This window comes from Bactrocera oleae, chromosome 2 (assembly GCF_042242935.1).
Source record: "Bactrocera oleae isolate idBacOlea1 chromosome 2, idBacOlea1, whole genome shotgun sequence".
NCBI lineage: Eukaryota > Metazoa > Arthropoda > Insecta > Diptera > Tephritidae > Bactrocera > Bactrocera oleae.
In genome coordinates this window covers 22,816,739-22,836,568 of record NC_091536.1, presented here as the reverse complement: position 1 = coordinate 22,836,568, position 19,830 = coordinate 22,816,739, and the positions used below count along the sequence as shown (strand labels likewise).

General features: G+C 35.9%; 4 protein-coding genes across 4 annotated transcripts; 2 read left to right on the top strand and 2 right to left on the bottom strand.

Moving 5' to 3' along the window:
* Positions 1–566: 566 nt before the first annotated feature.
* Positions 567–8,084, top strand: LOC106620081 (uncharacterized). Its single transcript, XM_014238471.3, has 4 exons — positions 567–1,746; positions 1,836–2,031; positions 6,644–7,713; positions 7,780–8,084. The coding sequence occupies exons 1-4, from the start codon at positions 666–668 to the stop codon at positions 7,977–7,979; spliced, it is 2,547 nt and encodes an 848-aa protein (XP_014093946.2). The 5' UTR covers positions 567–665; the 3' UTR covers positions 7,980–8,084.
* A 626-nt stretch (positions 8,085–8,710) lies between these two features.
* On the bottom strand, positions 8,711–10,859 carry RIOK2 (RIO kinase 2). Its single transcript, XM_014238470.3, has 6 exons — positions 10,685–10,859; positions 10,487–10,628; positions 10,052–10,430; positions 9,801–9,992; positions 9,563–9,734; positions 8,711–9,482 (listed from the first exon to the last, which is right to left on the bottom strand). The coding sequence occupies exons 1-6, from the start codon at positions 10,748–10,750 to the stop codon at positions 8,784–8,786; spliced, it is 1,650 nt and encodes a 549-aa protein (XP_014093945.1). The 5' UTR covers positions 10,751–10,859; the 3' UTR covers positions 8,711–8,783.
* Positions 10,860–11,465: 606 nt separating this feature from the next.
* Positions 11,466–16,328, bottom strand: LOC106620078 (uncharacterized). Its single transcript, XM_070111999.1, has 7 exons — positions 16,204–16,328; positions 15,983–16,118; positions 13,144–15,921; positions 12,776–13,072; positions 12,585–12,706; positions 11,855–12,513; positions 11,466–11,779 (listed from the first exon to the last, which is right to left on the bottom strand). The coding sequence occupies exons 1-7, from the start codon at positions 16,237–16,239 to the stop codon at positions 11,578–11,580; spliced, it is 4,230 nt and encodes a 1,409-aa protein (XP_069968100.1). The 5' UTR covers positions 16,240–16,328; the 3' UTR covers positions 11,466–11,577.
* Positions 16,329–16,821: 493 nt separating this feature from the next.
* Positions 16,822–19,118, top strand: LOC106620063 (uncharacterized). The gene is made up of 2 exons (XM_014238449.3): positions 16,822–17,021; positions 18,103–19,118. Exons 1-2 carry the CDS (start codon positions 16,965–16,967, stop codon positions 18,889–18,891), a joined length of 846 nt encoding a protein of 281 aa, XP_014093924.1. The 5' UTR covers positions 16,822–16,964; the 3' UTR covers positions 18,892–19,118.
* Positions 19,119–19,830: the final 712 nt, after the last annotated feature.

The window sequence follows — 19,830 nt, the reverse complement described above, 5'->3', positions numbered from 1 at the left end:
TATTTTTTTCAGTTATATAATGTATTGGCCGATGAATATAAGGGATGGAATAAAATTCAGCTAACTCAATGGACCGCAGGGATCGACGATTTTATATGAGTCTTTGTCGAATATGAATATATTCTTTGATTGGAACCATCTATTGTGGAACATGTTGCAAGAGTATATATAATAAATCTAAAAGATTCACTCTTCAATTTACGCTTAGTCGCGTATTTAGTATGAGTGAGAGCTCTATGGTGGACGCTAATGTTCCCCAGCGCTTAAGTATGGGCATACGTATATACATACATATATGTATAGTAATAATAATAAAAATACTATCTCTAAAAATTACAAAACTTATCTTTTTTAATATTACAACGTAACAAAGTTATGTATTTCAAAGTTAGCATTCACAAATTTTACAATGACATTGCTGAATTTACACACACATAAACACACACGCTAAAGTATGTGGGTTGAACATTTCTATTCCTCCACTCTCAGACAGCAGATATAATTGATAATATACAATGTAAAGTGTGGCTAGCTAGTTATAAAAGACAGTGTCGGATTGAAGAAAGCTTTCATACGTGTAGCAAAACTCGCAGAGTTAACACAAACAATAGTATATACATTAATTTTGGGTTCGTGTGAATATTTAGTTTTAATTTATTTAAGTAATGAAAGACATAACATATCAGGCAGCCCCCCTGTGGCTAACCGCAGAGTACCTCAAGTCTATATTACAAAAGTATAAAAAGGATGAAGGACTTATAATCACAAAATTGGACATTAAACCAGCCACAAAAAAGGGTGACAACTATGCCAGTGTGATGTTACGGATCAGCGTCGATTTTACTTTAAGCACCGTTAAGAAAACCGAACACGGTTCATATATTTTGAAGACCTCACATGAAAGTGATCCCTTCACAGCAGATATCATGAGTCAATATGATATCTATAATACGGAAATGTTAATGTACGAAAAAGTCTTACCAAAACTCACCGAATTGCTAAAGGAAATCGGTGACAAAGATAAAATATTTGCTGATACTATTTATGTGGACTACGAGCATTCAGCTATAATTTTTGAAGATCTTGCGGTGTTAAAATTTGTCATTCCCGATCGGTTAGTTGGTATGGATGAAGCGCAGACTATGTTGACACTTAAAAAATTAGCCAAAATGCATGCAACCGCGGCCGTACTAAATGAGCGTAAGCCTGGCATACTAACTAAATTGCAAAAGGGGATATTTAATCGTGAAACGTGTGGGTTTACACCGTTTTTTGAGGGTGTTCTAGAAGCTTGTGCTGATTTTGCTGGCGAATGTGCAAGCTTGGGTTCTTATTACAAAAACAAATTGCTCAAATTAAAGTCACATGTGATGGAATATGGTGCGCGTTCCTTTGATCCCAATGAGGGTGACTTTTTAACACTTAATCATGGTGATATGTGGACCAATAATGTAATGCTAAGATATGATTACTGTGGCAATAGCGATGAACAATCAACAACTGGAGGGTTAATTAAAGATATCCTGCTGATCGATTTTCAATACAGTGCATGGACATCGCCGACTCTTGATCTTCACTATTTCATTCAAACTTCATTGCCTTTAGAATTTAAGCTGCACCGAGAGGATGCACTTGTCAAGTATTATCATGGTTTTTTGTCTGAAACTCTGCGTCTACTCCATTATAATGGCCACATACCTAGTTTACATGAATTTTCTGTGCAAATGGAGTCTCACCGATTTTACGGTACGTATGCACTATAAACGTACATATGTATATACAAATATTTCTGACACTTTAAATTTTGCATTGACAATTTTTCGTTCTCTTTTTAGCGGTTGCCTCGGCGCTGGTATGTCAGGCTCTCCTTATTAATGACAAGCCTGACGAAACCGATTTCTACATTATGATGGGAAGTGGAGAACGTTCGCAGGAATTTCGTAGTCTTTTATATACAAATAAAAGAATGCAAGACATTGCTATAGCTATACTGCCTTACTTCGATCGCAAAGGACTACTTGATGTTACTAATTAAATTAAAATAGTAAATGTTTTTAGATTTTATATAGTGTGTATATAAGTACAAGCAATTTTAACAATATGTCAATAGAAGAAATGTTCCTAACTAAATACAATATCGTTTCGTTATTTATCCCCAAAATAATATGAAAGTAAGTGTGGCGTAGTTAGTCAAATTATATAGTGGAATTCTGAATAATTATATGGTGTTAGATCAAATTAAAATGTTTATAATATATTGTAAGAAATCGCCATTAATCGTTAATTTTTATGTTTTAATGCGTGACATTCTAACATTCTAACATATTCATTTATACAAAATACAAGTATATAACAATTACTCAAATTGAGTATACCATTAGGCATATGTGTATAAAGCTACATAATGATCGGTTAAGTGATTTCGGAGTAAAAGCGTAACAATAAAATAATAAGTATGTATACATATACACATGTATATATCATACACATGCACACAATAGAAACTAATTCTTTTTCGAACTTCAGAATTTCACCACGAATTTGCAAACAACTTTTGCAAGTATTACAACGATCAACATATATTATATTACTACACTTATACACGCATGTCACTTTTGAATTTGGACAAGTGAAGCCAATGTCCATATATATGTATGGTATGTATGTGTGTTGGACAGAGTTAACAGTAAACCGCACAGAACTTGAAGCAAAGTGCACTTATGGCCAATTCACATAGAACTTTTGCTTCGCTTTGCGTTAGACATTTGTATTGACAGAAAAGTTCGATGTAAGCTTTTTGTTTAAGTACAATATATAAAGTTTTGCTTCGCTTTGCGTTAGACATTTGTATTGGCAGAAAAGTTCGATGTAAGCTTTTGTTTGAGTACGTTCACTAACAAAGTTTTCGACGCGAAGCCAAGCAGAATGTTGGGCAACTCTCGACTTTTTACGCTTTGCCAAGCAACAGTCGCCATTTTTATTAGAGAGAAACACTGAAAGCAAAGCGGTCATTGTGGCATACCCCTTGTTTATTACGCTTCGTTGTTTCAGTATGAACTGTCATGCAAACCGTGGAAAGTTGTATGTGAATGGACCTTTAGTGTAGTACAAGTGTTACAAGCTTTGTTAACGCACATACACACATACATTTGTATATCATATACCATAAATTAATATTACAAAGTGATCAGTAATCTTTATTTAGCACCAGAATTAGTAAAGCCACGATTCATCGCAAAAGAACATGTGACTAATACCACTTTTGATCTTTGTTTGGCATTTGTTTGATTATCTTAACGTACTTGCGTCAAGTATCTTGATGTTATCCAACAAAATGGAGTAAGTTATTATTAGAAATTTAATCCACCAAAATGAAGAATTGTTCGTCGACCTTGTCCCGTACAGTTTAGTACGTCCTTTTGAATGGAAATCGAAGCAGTAGTAAAAAGTGCCTTGCAGCTTGGTACTTAGCCTTACTCGCTTTAATTTGAGGCACAATATTCAAAATGTAAATAGAAAAAATATTTTTGAATTTCGAACGCATACAGTTCCTTATTTTTTATGATTTTTTCTTTGTTTTTTGTTTTTTGCTAAAATGTAACTTACGCGAAGTCGATTGTTATCAGCGTGTCAAGTAAGAAAACGAAAGTGAATTTTTATGAATTTCAAATTAAATTGTCGAAGCTGTATAATGCAGTGAATAATTTTACGATAATTTATAATCGACGACGCGCTTCAAAGTGATGGCGCCTACACATAAGATGCAGAAGTTATTGCAAATCAGAACTTCGAACAGGAAGATGTATAGCACAGACCGATGAATGTGACCCCTGTTGCAAACCCTCTTTTCGAAAATAAAGCCGAAAAAAATTGGGAACACCGGTTTTGAAAGTTGACTTCACTTGGCCCAATGTGCAAATACTGATTTTTTGATTTTTTTTTTTGCTCGTAGGCATGGTTTTATATGCACACGTCGTTGGACCAATTACCGTCTTCCAGACTCTATTGGAATACGACAGTTGGACAAGAATTTGTACGTGGCACCATGACTTACAATTGTCAAAAAACTATAAATCGTTTTTGTTTGCACTTCAACAGTAACGATGATTGGAAGTCACCAGGTGAAGCTGGGGTTGACTTGCTATTCAAGACTGCTATTTACTTAAAACAATATAATTCAGCAAAGCCACACAAATTGGGTTTCAAAAATTTTGTTTTGGATGGAGTAACAGATCAAGAGAGCCATAAATTTCATTTTTTCTAAACTATAAAAGCTGTTTCTAAATATTTATTATAATATCTCAAATAAACAGTTACAAAATATTGTATAAAACTGTTTGCCTTTTCGTTGCTAGCGCCGACTCTAAGGCAAATCAAACTCCACAATGAGTATTATAAAGCATAACTTAAATTAATGCATGCTCCAACTAATTTAGAAACGGCTTTACTATCGCAACAGTACTCTTAGTACTCAGTACTTAGTTCTTCATGATAAGTTTATTTCACAATATTCTCTAAAACAAAAAGCGCACATATTTACGATGATGAATATGAATTGTGCGGAGTTCCAAAATTCATGAACAAATACAGAGAATGAACGGTGGGATTAACGCGTTTGTAGATAATATATGGTTATTACGTCGTAAAATGTTAGCTTTGTTTATTAATTATCTCCCAATCTCATCTGTATGTAGAGTACAAAAATACGCGATAATCTTTGCAATGATCTCGTACATTTGTCTTATTATACCCTGAACAAAAAATTTATTTTTATTCGACAGACAACTAAAATATAGTTTTATATGTTAACTGGCCCCTTGCCCCGCTCACATCGGAATGGGACCGAGTTGGATATCCATAGACGTTTTAGGTTCTACTATTGGACCATTGAACCTCGCGTGCGCTTAGCAGGCGCTGATCGACGACCAGCTCCTGTGTGAATGAGAGATCTTTTTGTGCAGATGTACTGAACTACTTGCTCTGAGCAAAGTTCATCTTGCTGCAATTGTAGTTCTTACTGCAGACTGTCCAATAGACATTCATGCGGTAAGACATAAATAAACTATCCAAACATTTATATTATACGCTATGAAAATGGGTGAAATCGGTTGACAACCACGGCTACTTCCTATATAACAAACTTTTATACTTCCATCTGAATCTTTCACTTTATATCATACCTTGCCCAAATAGTGCCCTCAAGGTATTTCATTTTACGCCCAAAAATTGTCAAATCGGACCATAACTTCACAAGAACACAGCCACAAAACATGTGGACCGAACATATCGGTCAATCTGTGAGGTCTAGTATTGAAATCCGGTGAGAATATTTTTGTGATGACAGCATTCTCTATGCCTACTTTATACCGCATTTATCGGTCAATATGTAGGAAATGCTAATGAAATTTAGAAATAATCACTTTCTAATAGTGCATCCTTTTGCCTAAAATGGGTGAAATCAGGACCTTGACAAATAACCATTAGCTGAAAACTCACTTTTAAGATGATTTATGAAACCTAGTATACCGGAAAAGATTAGTAGCTTAAATCTTGGCTAGATGTAGTTATAAGTTTATAAACTTTAAACAGTCAGTTTTCAATTTCAATACTTATGTTGTTTCATTTGATTTATCATAAACTCAGACACAAAATGAATTCCTCAGATTAGTATGCACTTTTGCCTTCACCTCGACTTTCACGAAAAAATATTTATGTAATATATATTATATGATGATTACAATATCTATGATACATTAATTCCGGCATACAATGACGGCTCCTATGACGTATGTATGTATGGTATATAAGATAAGGCTATATGCAAGTGCCCAGCGGAACAGCAATAACAATTTGTAATATGCTTCGAGACATCTCTGTGTTACTTCGATGTAATAAAGCTTAAGAAATAGTTAATATGTCAGATATTTGTTCCTAAGGTGTTAATATTTACAAGTGCTTACTATCGTTAAGTAAATAAGTATCAAATTTACAACTAAAGTACATATGTATTTATGTAAATACGGGTTTGAACATTAGGGGATTATGCAAATAGCTCTAGTATAGTGCCTTCCTTTTGAAGGACGTAATTTGGGAAATATTTAATAAAAGCTCAATTAAAAAATCGTTTAAATTTTGTAAAATTTTATCCAAACCATTCGTCTAAATTTATTGTTATCAAAAGTACATTTTAAAATAAGGTTCCCTGGTCAAAATTCATCCTTTATATTTGAATGAGTTTAGTGATGAAGAGCTAAGTTATTTTACAATATTTTGAAAATTTTTATTTTTATATATTTCTTTAAAAACCAGAAAAGTTAAGTACAACTAAGTACTAGATATCGTAAACATTTTTTTTTTTAACTTAGAGGGCAGTTACTATTCTTTGTAAGAGCCCTTGACTATGTTAGCTTTGAGAGTCCAAACCAATTCTCGAAGTTACTAGCTTTTGTTACCACCATAATGTGAAAAATTACTGCTCTTATTGCACCCATTTCTATTCTTATCAGCTCACTGTAAAACTAGGTAAATTATCAGAGGCATCTTACGAGTATATAAAAAATGCATCAAATATTTTACTGTCTCCACAAGTCGGCCGATCCGGTTGTGTTAAGCAGTGAACGCATTGAATTTAATTTAATTAAAGGAAAATGAAGGAAACAACTGAGTCAGTTTTAACTTGGTTAACAAAAGAATACTTCGAGACAATTTTGCGTGAATGCAAAAAAGATAAAGGACTCATTGTAACTAATATTACTGACTCTAGCGGCACAACAAAAGGTGATAGTTTCGTTAGCACTTTAACGCGTTTTAAAGTGGAGTTCCTAGAGTCAAACTGCAAGGAGCCGCATCAGGAATTTTACATTGCAAAAACTAGTTATGAAGGTGATCCAGTCATTGCTAGACTTATGAATAAATTCGATGTTTACAATAGAGAAATGATTATGTATAAACAGATTCTACCACAAATGGCCGCTTTATTGCTGGAGATAGGAGATGATGACAAACTCTTTGCCGATATAGTACATGTGGACTTCGAAAGATCAGCTATAATTTTTGAGGATTTGTCGGTGTCACGCTTTGTCGTAGCCGATCGCATAGGCCGACTGGATGAATCACAAGCACGGTTAACCTTGAGGAAACTGGCTAAATTTCATGCTACTGCCGCCGTGCTTAACGAACGCATGCCAGACATTTTGACAAATTTACAAGGCGGTTTTCTTAGACGTACAAACCGCACCTTTGAACCTTTCTACAAAGGCATGCTTGAGGTATGTGCAAATTTCGCTCACAATTGCGCGGAATTGGGACCTTACTACAAAGAGAAATTACTCAAACTGAGGCACTGCGTATTTGAGTATGCTGTGCGGAGTTTTGATCCCAAAGATGGACATTTTTTCACACTAATTCATGGCGACATTTGGAGCACTAATATTATGTTATTATTTGAAAAGCAGGACGAAAATAATGACACAAAGCACGTTAAGGATGCACGATTAATTGATTTTCAATTTAGTAATTGGTCATCGCCAGCCGTGGATTTACATTATCTAATTAACACCTCACTTAAAAATCAACTGCGTTTACATCGTCAGGATGAATTAATTCAATATTACCACGAGATTTTAACTAGCACACTACACAAATTATCATATGGTGGGCATATTCCTTCTCTACACGAGCTCTGTATTCAACTGGAGGAACGACGTTTTTACGGTATGTTTATTACATTTGTATACTCTTCTTATATAAATGATATATACAAATCTTCCTACTTCGCAGCTTTTACATCAGCGATAGTAAACCAACCGCTGCAGATTTGTGAAAATAATGCCGATTCAGACCTTAATAGCTTAACCGAGGTTAATGAGCGTTCCAGAAATTTTTATAAAGTATTGTATACTAATAAAAAGGTACAAAGTATTGTGAAATCACTACTACCATATTTCGATCGGAAAGGACTTTTAGATGTATCTGATTAGATTTAAATTGTGCAAGAATGCTAGATTGTCATGTACAAATAAAACAACAAAAAGAAATAAATTTTGCTATCAATTACATATAAATACATATATGATATAAGCACATATGCTTTTACGTTTACACATTTAATGCGACTGGCGCGAACTTAGGATTATTATTAATTGTTATTTATTTGCAAACGTTTTCAATTGAACAATTTGCATACTTCTGTGTGAGGAAGTGTCTAACTGACAGATATTCCTTAAAAATCGCACATAATAATTATATTATTACAATGAAATCAAACTGTAATTTGGCACCTAGCCACCATCTAGCAAGTCTGTCTCAGTACTGCTACAAAATGCGTCTGATGTGTAACGATACCTAAATCCGCGAATGGGACCGGAACAGTTGTAAGACAACAACTAAACGTATGTGCTGTTTATGATAATTACCATCTACATACTTATGTATATTTCAAAGCAGAAGTTTTCAAGGCTCGTCTTTTTAGAAGGTCGTTAAACTGTGATTCATAATGAAATTTTATAGAATAGATTTCAAATGTTTAAATATCTTGATACCCTCTACTCATAAAAACATCTGTTGCCTGATATTAACATAATAAAAAGTACTTACATCATGTGACATCCATATTTAAAAAATTGAACATTGAACTAAATAAAATAATTGATTGGTGAATAGAGCAACATGGAAATTAATTTTTAACGAAGCAAAGATCAAAAGCGCGCTGTCTGTTTTTCTTTGATTTTCATTAGACCATTTATTTATCACTCATTCGCTTAGAAATAGAAAATGCAAACTCATCAAAAGTCCCATCCAGCATACTCTTTAACCACATCCTTATTTTCTTTGCGATGCCTGTGTAAAGCACTAGCTTCACCTTTCGCCACACAATGCTTTCGCATTTCACGTTTTTCTTTTGCACCCATATTTTTTCTAATACGGTCAGTTATTACTGATGGCGCTATAGTACTAGCAGTGGTTGAGTAAGATCGCTGACTGCGTGTATCATTCAAAAGTTTTTCCACCAATTTTAAACGGTACATTCGTGAATTTGGATCCATGTCTTTCAGTTCGAGAACGTTATCGGTTTCCAAATCATTAGAACTTAATGATGCAGCATCTGAATCATTAGCGTTGACACACACATTAGATTTGTTATCTTTTAAAACTTCAGCTAAATTTTGGCTTGAATCAATGCTGCTGGTGTTATCTTCGTTTGAGTTAGGTTGCATTATTTGGGAGGGCTCATTTGTCAGTTCAGATAGTGGATCTAGATCAATATTTGCCAAATATTGCGAGCATGATTCAATATAACGGCGTATAGAATCATCGGTTTTATGCGTATTTTTCATTTCGCTGAAATTCACTTCATTTTGAAGCTGAAGACGATACTCTTTAAGAGTATCCTTCGAATAACTTTCAGCTGGCGACTCTTCCGGCTCAGAATCATCGCTTTCAAGATTTTCTTCGTCTGCGTCTTCGGAAATCATGCCATATTCCTGGAAAAAACCAAAATTATGTTATTTATAAATTATGTTTCCGTAGAGTTATCTTTGAGCATTTAATTCAACGAAATTACCTGTAAAATGTCTCTCTCCATTTCCTTGGTAACACCGTAACCTGTGCAATGTACTTCTGCATCCAAGTTGTCTTCACGTTTTAAGTCCGTAAATTTAGGGAAATCTGCGCTTTCGTAACCAAATTTTCTACGGAACATTTCGCGGACGCAATTCACATCCCGATCAAAGAAACTAAACAACACAAATCACAATTAATAACTGAGCGTCTATAAGTATAGAAGTATATGTATATCTTACAACTCCGCATTTTCGTGTGATGTTGACATCATTTGTGGAAAGTCAATTAAAATTGGTGTTCCATCGTCTGTGAGCATTAAATTGAATTCATTAAAGTCCCCATGGATAACACCAGCATTACCAAGACGCACGATTAAATTCATAAGGTCATCATAAACTTGCTCAACATCTGTTAATTCTTGAACCTGCGTCCTTTGTAGAGAATTGCTTGATTTCAAATTTTGTTCGTATGTTATTCTCATATAACTTACATAGGCCATCCGTTGACAAGCTCCATTAACACGCAATGCCGATTGAAGTCTATTGGTTTAGGCACTGGGAAGCCACGATCGTGCAACGCGCTCATATATGCAAATTCTCTAGTTGCCGATATACGTGATAAATATAGCCACGAGGCTTTGTGTCGACGACCATGATAATCTCGCTTTGATTTAATATTTCGGAAACAGGTCCTACCTAGTCGATGGAGCTTTAAGCATATAGATTTACCATCTTCGTCAGCAACCACATATATATTTGATTCTTTGCCTACACCTATTTGGTTACCGAATGATGATACTGATCCACGCAAAGTTAGTGATTTCAAAGCTAAATAGTCATACCCAGTGTTTGTTAGGCGATACCCATCATCTGTATGAAAAACTTATTATAATACCCGTATTATTTAGCATTTATCGTAAACCCACATTTCTTTCCACGTTCGTATGAAACCAGTTTGTGCTTACATAGCTCTCTCAGTAATTTATGGACGCCCCCAGCCTTTAAATTAGCAATAGATGCAGCTAATTGACCAGGAACAAGCTCATGGTTCTTCATGCCCATCTCGATCTAAAATGTATACTTAATTAGTCAAACTATACGTTATTACATTAGTAAAAACAAACCGCTGTAAGCACACGAAAATCCTCCTTGCTCAAATATCGTAACACGGTAACATCGAGCTTTCCCATTATAATATTTAGATATACTTATTTTCACGATTTCAGTGCAGAACAATAAGTAAATCTTTACAAATAAAAATATACCAAACACGTTGCATCCAAAGGCAAACAATAAGTATATTTCTTTTGCAGGGATGCTTTTACAAAAACAGCTGCGCCTACTGACATATTAGTTAAAGCGACATCTGTTTGCTACATACGAAGGAAAAGAAACCGGAAACGCATGAATAAAACGAACCAGTGAAGTGCTTCCAACCACCATGCACAAACAGCAACCACAATTGTTGGTTTAATGATTAACACTGGGCTACTAGTATAGTTTGCAATTACAATAAGAACAAAAAAATTATGTACAAACACATGTTTTTTTTATTTTTTATTTTTTATGGATACGCCAAAGGTGGGTGTAAATCTTCGAAATATATGAAACAAAGGGGATCACCTAGAGGACAAACAGGGCTTTCATAATCACTATTAACCAGCTGTTTACCACCACCAGGAGCGTAGAAGCGCTATAGAATGCACCATGGGTCATTTTGACCTGCACACAGGTGTTTTTCCACCTTTCTGCGACGTCTAGCGGGCGGAGTATGTAAGCTAGATGGGAAAACAAATTTGCATCATCAAGCAGCGAAAATCATAAAAATTCAATATAAACGTGTGTGTGCGTGTTTGTGTGAATGTCCCATCTAAGGGCGCTCCGTTTCAGGTTATTACAAGTATATTTCAAAATTCTTTATCGTAATTTTATTTTATATTGCAGAAAAAGAGCGAGAGTAAAAGCTATCACATATACAATTTCACTTATAAATACCATTTTTTTAGTTTTTATTGGTCTAAGTTTTGCAATCTTCCTTCTTGTATATATCTTTGTCTTCTTCCGCAGCACATCTTATTACAACCTTTTTATTACCAACATTTGATTCATGTAATGCCTTCCGAAAAGCCTGTTCAACTTTGCACCATTGAAATACATTTGCAACTAGTCGACCAATAGGCGCTTTACCTCCATCAATCAGCTGTAGTGCTGTTGGGAACCTGAACAAGTAAACAAAAATTCAAACGACATGTAAATGCTTTGTTGACGTGTGGGACAATGAGACAATTACTCACATATTAATTGAACGAAAGCTCGGAATCAGTTTTAGATTTTTCATAAGCACATCCATTGCATTGAAACACGCACACTCCGCATCGCACTCCGCTAGTACGCATATACCGCATGGCTTCAGTGCCATTACAGATAAATTCATCGATTTCTCTGAAACGGCACAGTTTATAACAGCATCTGGCCAGTCATGTAAAACGCTATATAAACACTCAAGTATCATGCAATACTGCATATCGGCATCATAGTGCATGCATTTAAAGTGAAAGGTATTCTCAATTGTTTCGAGTGGATCTTTTATAGTGGACGCTATACAGATGTTACCAACACCGATCGCGCGTGCGCACAATGCCGCCGAAATGGCAGTGGGACTAGCACCGATTATTAGTATGTTTGTCGTGGGTAGAACTTGTGCTTTGAAACAAGCCTGACATCCAAGCGCCAACGTTTGCGTAAGAGTCGCTTCGATCATATCGACATCGGCTGGAATTTTGTGACACAAATCAGCGGGGTGAACTTGGTATTTGCGTAGAAATCCATTAAATATTAAATTGTTGCAGATGTTGTAGCAGCCTTTCTTGCAATAGTCGCAAATTCCACATGCTAAGCCTGATTCAACAACAACACGGTCGCCTGGTCGAATTTTCGTTATTGAACAACCAACCTAGTAATAGAAAAGTGCAAGTTCGTGTTCGTGTACTACCAATTTCGTCAAATATAAATTAGTGAGCATACTTCTTGAACTATGCCAGATGCATCGTGACCCAGCGTCATGCCGGGATAGGATTTCCCTCCAGTTTCGTAGTAATGCAGATCAGATCCTGAAATTGCAACTGCTTCGGTGCGTATCAGAACATCTATTGGGTGGATTATTGTTCGAAATTACAGTTTCCTATATATTCATAAATAGTGAATTTTTTTTTTACCATATTCATTAAACTTTGGTAATGCTTCTAAACAACGTTCGACTGTACATGGTTCCATTATTCTAATCACTTCGTTTCTTGTCTTGTTTATAAGATATGAATTAGTATCTTCTTCATCAGCACATCGCTCAACTTCCTGCTGGTTTTCAGATTCATAACTTTTTCTGCCTTCTTCGTAGCATTGAGCTCGGTTTTCATTATAGGAATCCGATCCATAATTTCTTTTGTGAAGGGCAGGTAAGGAAGTAGTCACATTCAAGCACGTTCTAAAGCTGAGCGGTGAGGGATTCTCATTTTCTACCTTATTTTAAAAATTCAAATGTAAGCTTATATTTTGCAATATCTTTTTCAATATTTTTGCTACTTACCCTTTTTACTATTGGCACAGCTGGATTTCAAAGGATCCTTACAGGCTTGCTCTTGACACTCATCAGGATCGCTATAACAGTCTGTTTTCGGTTTCCTACGTTCAAGTTTATCAATGCGTTTCATCTTTGGTTTTGATTGAAACTTCATGCACATTCCATCATCCTTGCTGCCTTTCTTTTTCCCTTTAGAACTTTTCTTCGAACTGAGCTGTCGCCATGAAATGAATCCACGTAGAACAGCGTATACGGGAATTGTGCTGAAGTAACGTTTAATGGGTGATATTTCCACAAATAACTGGTTATTCGCCAAGGTGCTGTACTTCTTTGCAGAAGAGCCGGGTTTGGTTTTGCAATTGGGTTTTGTTGACTTTTTCTTCTGACACTGATCTTTTGAGTCACTCTTAGACGACGACGATTTAGCTTTCTTGCAGTCAGTTGGCTTGCTGGAAGACTTTTTGTCTGAAGATGCTGATTTCTTTGCATCGCATAGACTTTTAATGGGTTTGCATTTTGAATCTCCCTTCGGTATATTTTCAGACTTGCAATCGGGCTTTTTGTCCTTGGTGCATGGCGATTTCGATTTCTTTGTATCGCATAGATTTTTGATAGGTTTGCATTTCGACTCTGATTTATCTCCAGATGCACGCGAATCATTTGATTTCTTACATGGGTCTTTAGCTGTTGAGCAGGAGGATTTTGAATCTTTATTTTTGCAAAAGCCTTCATAACGTTTACACTCTTTGTTTGCGGATGATTTGGACTTATTTTCACATGAAGATGTAGATGGTGATTTTTTTACGTCGCAAAGGTTTTTCGCATTTTTACCTGATTTTCCGTCTGATCCACATTTTGACTTATTACTATCCTTAGGGCAAACACTATTAAATGGCTTGCATTTACTTTTAGAGGAGTCGGATTTTTTTGCTTTTGAGGATGCGCATTTATTATCAGCTTTTTTTACGTCACTGGCGCTCTTACATTTCTTTGGTGCCTTATCATTATTACAGGTCGAAGATTGGGTTTTTTTCACATCACATAAACTCTTCACCGTCTTACATTTGCTATCTTTTCCAGAAGAGAATTCCTTTTTGTTTTTATCAGATTTTTCATTGATGTTTAGACACGGATCCTTACAGGGATCACCTAAATCACATTTCTTCTTCTTTGGTTTTGGGCATTTTTTCTCCTGTTGGCATGCATCAGTTTCACTATTACATCTATTTCCTTTCTTCGAATTTCCACATATGTCCTTTTTCCCCTTATCCTTGGACGGCTTCTTTTTACGCTTACCTGCACAGGGTTTCGGTACACCCGGTGTGGTACAAGATCCTTTGTCTTTACTAGCCGCCTTTTTACAAGGATCACTCTTGCAAGGATCCTTCTTCTTCTCTTCCTTTTTCCTAGTTGGACAATTCTTTTTTAACTCGTTACCACATTCATCTAATAGAGGTTTGGTACATGGATTGTTTTTAGGGTCACCGCACTTATCTTTCTTCTTGAACGCTTCTTTTTTCACAGTTTTCTTTTCATCGCATTGTACAGAACTCGTGTTGGCAATCTCAGCACGTCGTTTAGTTGCTTCAATTAGCGCCCTGGCATAAGCTTTACAACTCATTAGACCGCGTGAATTATAAGCGTCAATGATTTCCGAAGACGAAAGTAGAGAGATTTCTGACGATATACTAGTTTTGTTCGACTTTTCTAATCCTTTAGCTTCTTCCGTATTTACGGTTGCGCCTTGAGGTATGAATTTTGGATAAGCGGCGTTACCTGGTGAAACACACCCTTTGGAACCGTTGCGAACACAAACAATGTGTGGATCTCGATTTGCGTCGGTTTTAGTTTTAGCTGGCGGCTTTGTAGAATATGCCATTCGGCTGAGATCCGCCGGAAATCCCTTCTGTAATGCTGTACTACATATATTAGCCGCTATGGTTGTGACACAATCATTGAACTCCGGCACTTTGATCTCGCCTAGAACGCTGGGTGTGTATTTGGATGGATCAATTTCGACGGTACCCTGAATCATAGCATTGAAGTCAAGAGGAATAGTGCATTCGGTTTTAGCGCTTTCTAAATCCAAATTAGCTTCAATTTTCACTGTGGGATCTGTCAAAGTTTTCGGTGTTGGAGGTTTAAACATGTTAATTTTCTCTAAAGCCGCACTTCTAAAAATAGCATCACGTATATTACTCATATCCATTTCAAATACCAACTGCATAGATGCTATTGCCATTTGTTGCAATTTCTGCTCTAAATTTTCGGGTACAAACACAACCAAGTCACGCTTGGAACTATTCCAGGCCGCTACTTCGTAACAGTCATGCGTTTCGATACGATTACGTTCTTGTTCGGCCATGGCACGCTCAAGTTTTTCGTAAAGCGATATATGCTTGCTCTTGATCGTCTCTTCACAATGTTGTAATGCATGTGAATTGGACATTTCCTCGTCATGAGTCCATAAAGTAACATCGTCTTGCCCAGAACATTGATCCAGCAATGTTTCAGCGTTATTACTTGCCAATGGCACGCCATAATGTGTTGATTCTGCTGTGCCCAATACATTTTCGGAAAAAGCTTCAATTTGTCTAGCATGTTCTCGAATAATAGATAAAGTCTTCATGGTGTTTTTGCTGGCATCATCGTCACCGTCAAACAAGTTAAGCGGAATCAACATGATTTTTGTGGAAGTGGTCGCAGATTTAGACTGTATCAAAGCCACTGGCAGTATGTTCGTTAGGGTAGTCTTGTTTATATCATTGCCCTTGTTAGATGAATCTGCAGTTACGCAAACAATTTAAATTCGCTTTCTTTCATAGCCATATAGCCATGCATTTACCTGACTTTGCCGCCATCGATCGCATAGAACCATTTTTTGAATTGCGATTATGCAGATTTGTGCGACGCGCGCAGTTATGGGAGCACAAGATTGAAGAGTAGCGACGTGGTTTGAAGTTTGATTGTCTTCGAGACAGCTAAAAAGGAATATATGTATATGCGTACATATGTATTCAGCACAGTGGCAGTGGCGCTAAAAGTGTGTGCTAGTTGTTAACTCACCCGCAAAGTCTGCAGGACTTTCCCAAATATTCGCATAATTTTCAATTAAAATTTTATTTACACAAGAAATTTTGCTAAAAACCAGAAGAAATGACACAATTTTTTCGTATTTTTTAATTTTCATTGAAAATTTTTTGATAAAAGGTTCAGTTGTTTGCAGATCACTGAAAAAAAATCAAATTTGTCGCAAAGTATTTTTATAAAAGGGTGGAGTACTTCAGTAAGTAAATCGTTTAAAGACATCAAAAATCGCTGTTGCGATAAGTGTCGCAAAGCCAAAACCCTACAGTTGTGTGTGTAGTGGCGTTTTAGGTGTGTGCGAAATAATTCAGCGCTATTGGCAACGATGCAAAGGCGTTCTAAACATTGACAATATCAATAAAGCTAAAGATACATGTATGTATGTGTGTGCGCGTATGCGCTATAAACTTCCAGTAAGTGCAAACGCAGTTACTTACAATTAAGTTTCTATATGTGCGCCACGTTATAAATCCATGTGAGTAATGCAGCGATACATAAAAGTATTGAAATGTGCTTTGCATATTAATGATAAAATTTGTGGATGGATCAGTTTGTTTAACTTCTAAAATTTTAATTTATACTTTCGATTTATTGGCTAAGTCTGTGGCGGTTAGTTCGAGCTAAGCTGTCTGTTAGGTTGCTTGGAGCAATATTGTATCCCGCGGAATCGACTCTTATTGGAGTTCAGGCGCGTTGCATTAAATCTAATATTTAATTATTTTGAAACTGAGCCGGCCACAATGCGGAGAGTACACGGTTTTTGGTGGCATACCACTTGTGTTTATGTGTTTGCGACAGTAAGTGCATAGCATATACATACGTATTTACAATTAACCCCAAATTTTGTATTAACCCGCTTATTATTCTACAGAAGCGATTGCAGCTTACATAACAATAACATAACGTAAAATAATATAGCGTATTTTTGAATTTTATATTATGAAGATATACGCGGGATCGTGTAATTAAAAATGTGACAATTATGTAATGTGGTGAGAATAGCTTAAGACAAATTCTCTTGAGAAAAAGCATAACTCGCTCTAGACCTTGAGCACAAAAGGTTTCACGTTTAGCGATGAGCTGTGCAGTTATATCTCTATGTATTATATTTTGTAATCATACATACGCTCATCGTATGCAAAAAACGATTTTGTATATTAGGGTGGATCAAAAAACCCAAGGTTTTCTTTTCGCTTGGTACTCCGAAAATTGGTTGGTAGAAACCTCTAAGAAAGGCTCTCCAAGTAACAGCTCTTAATTGTAACAGGGAGGTTCTGCGCTTTACCGTTATCTTTGCTTATTATCGGATAGAAAGATTCATATTCAGATATCAAATTTGTTTGTTTCTTTGGAATTTTATAACTCAATGAAAAAACGTTATTTTAAATTGCAAAGCTCATAGTTTTGTAGGAAATTTACTGCTCTAGAAAAAATGGTCTCTGTTTTTAATTTTTTTGGTTTTTTTGTTTTTTTTTTTATGTGTTTTCCTTAACTTAACGCTGAACTTAATCGAAAAATTATACAGACCAAACTATGAGCTTTGCAATTTAAAATGTCTTTTTTTTCATTGAGTTATAAAATTCGAAAGAAAAAACAAATTTGATATATGTATTGTATATGAATCTTTCTATTCGATCATAAGAAAAATTAAGTTTTTTTTGAACCACCCTAGTGCCTATGTTGTTATGATGCCATAACATATTTGTGCGTAATTTTGATGAGCTACGAACCATTTCAGTGTTTCCACTTGATTAATGGCCCGCCATTTGTGTGGTTTTACTCATGTATTGCCTTAACAAAATTCAATAAAAATAACGAATCGATTTATGAGGCTTCACACTTCTCGTTTAAAATAAATATTGCATTTTTTGCTTTCAGTACTTAATTTTGAAGATAGCAGCGTTTCCGGCGACTACTCCTCTACCTCATACCACCCACATTGTCAGCTATGTACACCAAGGGAGGGCCGGTACTAAGAGTGCTGAAATCAGGGAATTTGACTACGAGAGGGTTCACAGTGTGGAACACGGACGAAACGCTACTATACGTGCAACGGAACGCTCAACACCCATTTCCCAGTTATATGGTGCATTTATTGAGCAGTTAGATATGAGTCTCGATAATGACTTCTCACGCACTAATACAACTCCGGTAATTGGCATATCCACAACGGAGTCGGCGCGTCATACTGATGACTTACTTCTGACAAAACAAAACACATTGGAGGACGCAGATGACATTTTTGGTCGCAATGAACAGCATGAATCACCTAAATCTGTAAATAATGAGAGTCATTCTCGTGTTGGCGGTATGATGTGGAGTCGCACGAAACAAAGTATTCCAGTTTTGGAGCCTGTGCGTCATCTTCTAAATACGGTACGCGATCAGCATAACCAAACGGTACATGCGGCCAGGCAACATCATCAACTGTTGGGCTCAATGATGAGTGGAATGGCCGATCACATGCCCGCGAATGAATCATCAGCAATAGAGACAGAGGAGGACCGTGAGGCCGCCAACGAGAGCACAGAATTCAAGTTACTTGACTTCGCAGGTAGCCTTGTTGGTATGCTATGGGGCTTTTTCGGCAATTTGCAGCGCGCCTTTGCGGCTAGCAGTGGTAATGCTCTAGCTTCCACCTCGTCCAGTTCATCAGGTGGCCAGTAGATATGATTGTGTCTTACTTTGTAGAGAATGTAATTGATTCAACTGTGATTAACCATACATTTCGGTTATTAAACGCAATAGATAACATACACTTACATATGTATATGTATAGATATTTTAGCTCATTTAGTGTAATTTAAACGATATCGGCGTAAATGTAAATACATTTTAACATCATTTTTGTTGTAATAAATATAAATTTGCAATATGGAACTTTAAACTTAAAAGTGGTTGTTCATTTGCGCCAACACACATGTACATATGGTCATATTTGTTTAAGTTCGTTTCTTTAGTCTTCGGTTTTAACCTGTCTGTATAGGCAGCAGAGAACGAATTGACATTATACATTTATACGTTCTCTGTAGGTAGTACATATAAAATATTTGGATTTGGCTACTTTTTTGCTCAAGTTCAATAGAGTTAGTATTCATTCAACTATATAATACGTTTTTTAATAAAAGATTGTCATATTCGCTGGAATATGCAGTAATTCCGTTTTCTAAATTCCCCTTTCACCCACTTTATTTGGCTGGGAAAAAACTTTTGATCTGAATGGTTAAAATTTCGATTTTTTGAACTGATTCAGTAGCAGGCATCTTATCTTGCCTTCATTCGCAAGTCTTCATGTGAATATGTCTAAAAGTCTAAATAAAAAGGTAATCAAAGTGAGACTATTAGCAGCTAGCCAGCTACGCCTATCTCCCATGCGACTCCCATATAACATGCGATTTTCAAACTTCCGGTTGCATTATATCGTACATATTGGGCAATGAACTATTGTTATTAAACATTTGCCAGTTTCAATAATTATTGCCCAAAAAAATTTCGTAAAAAACTTTTTTTTTATTTTTGCTCTAAAAGCAGCTCGATTAAATTTGAGAATTTCATTTTTTAGCATTTAAATTTATTTATTGATTTTTTTGAGCTCTATATATTATA

Coding starts and splice junctions, on each gene's coding strand:
- LOC106620081 (XM_014238471.3), top strand. CDS start 666: ATGAAAGACATAACATATCAGGCAGCCCCCCTGTGGCTAACCGCAGAG. Junction 1,747..1,835: donor GGAGTCTCACCGATTTTACG/GTACGTATGCAC, acceptor TTCTCTTTTTAG/CGGTTGCCTCGGCGCTGGTA. Junction 2,032..6,643: donor GGACTACTTGATGTTACTAA/TTAAATTAAAAT, acceptor ATTTAATTAAAG/GAAAATGAAGGAAACAACTG.
- RIOK2 (XM_014238470.3), bottom strand. CDS start 10,750: ATGGGAAAGCTCGATGTTACCGTGTTACGATATTTGAGCAAGGAGGAT. Junction 10,629..10,684: donor ATTTTCGTGTGCTTACAGCG/GTTTGTTTTTAC, acceptor TATACATTTTAG/ATCGAGATGGGCATGAAGAA. Junction 9,735..9,800: donor TCACACGAAAATGCGGAGTT/GTAAGATATACA, acceptor TGTGTTGTTTAG/TTTCTTTGATCGGGATGTGA.
- LOC106620078 (XM_070111999.1), bottom strand. CDS start 16,239: ATGCGAATATTTGGGAAAGTCCTGCAGACTTTGCGG. Junction 12,514..12,584: donor CATCTGGCATAGTTCAAGAA/GTATGCTCACTA, acceptor TTCTATTACTAG/GTTGGTTGTTCAATAACGAA. Junction 11,780..11,854: donor AGCTTTCGTTCAATTAATAT/GTGAGTAATTGT, acceptor TTACTTGTTCAG/GTTCCCAACAGCACTACAGC.
- LOC106620063 (XM_014238449.3), top strand. CDS start 16,965: ATGCGGAGAGTACACGGTTTTTGGTGGCATACCACTTGTGTTTATGTG. Junction 17,022..18,102: donor GTGTTTATGTGTTTGCGACA/GTAAGTGCATAG, acceptor TTTTGCTTTCAG/TACTTAATTTTGAAGATAGC.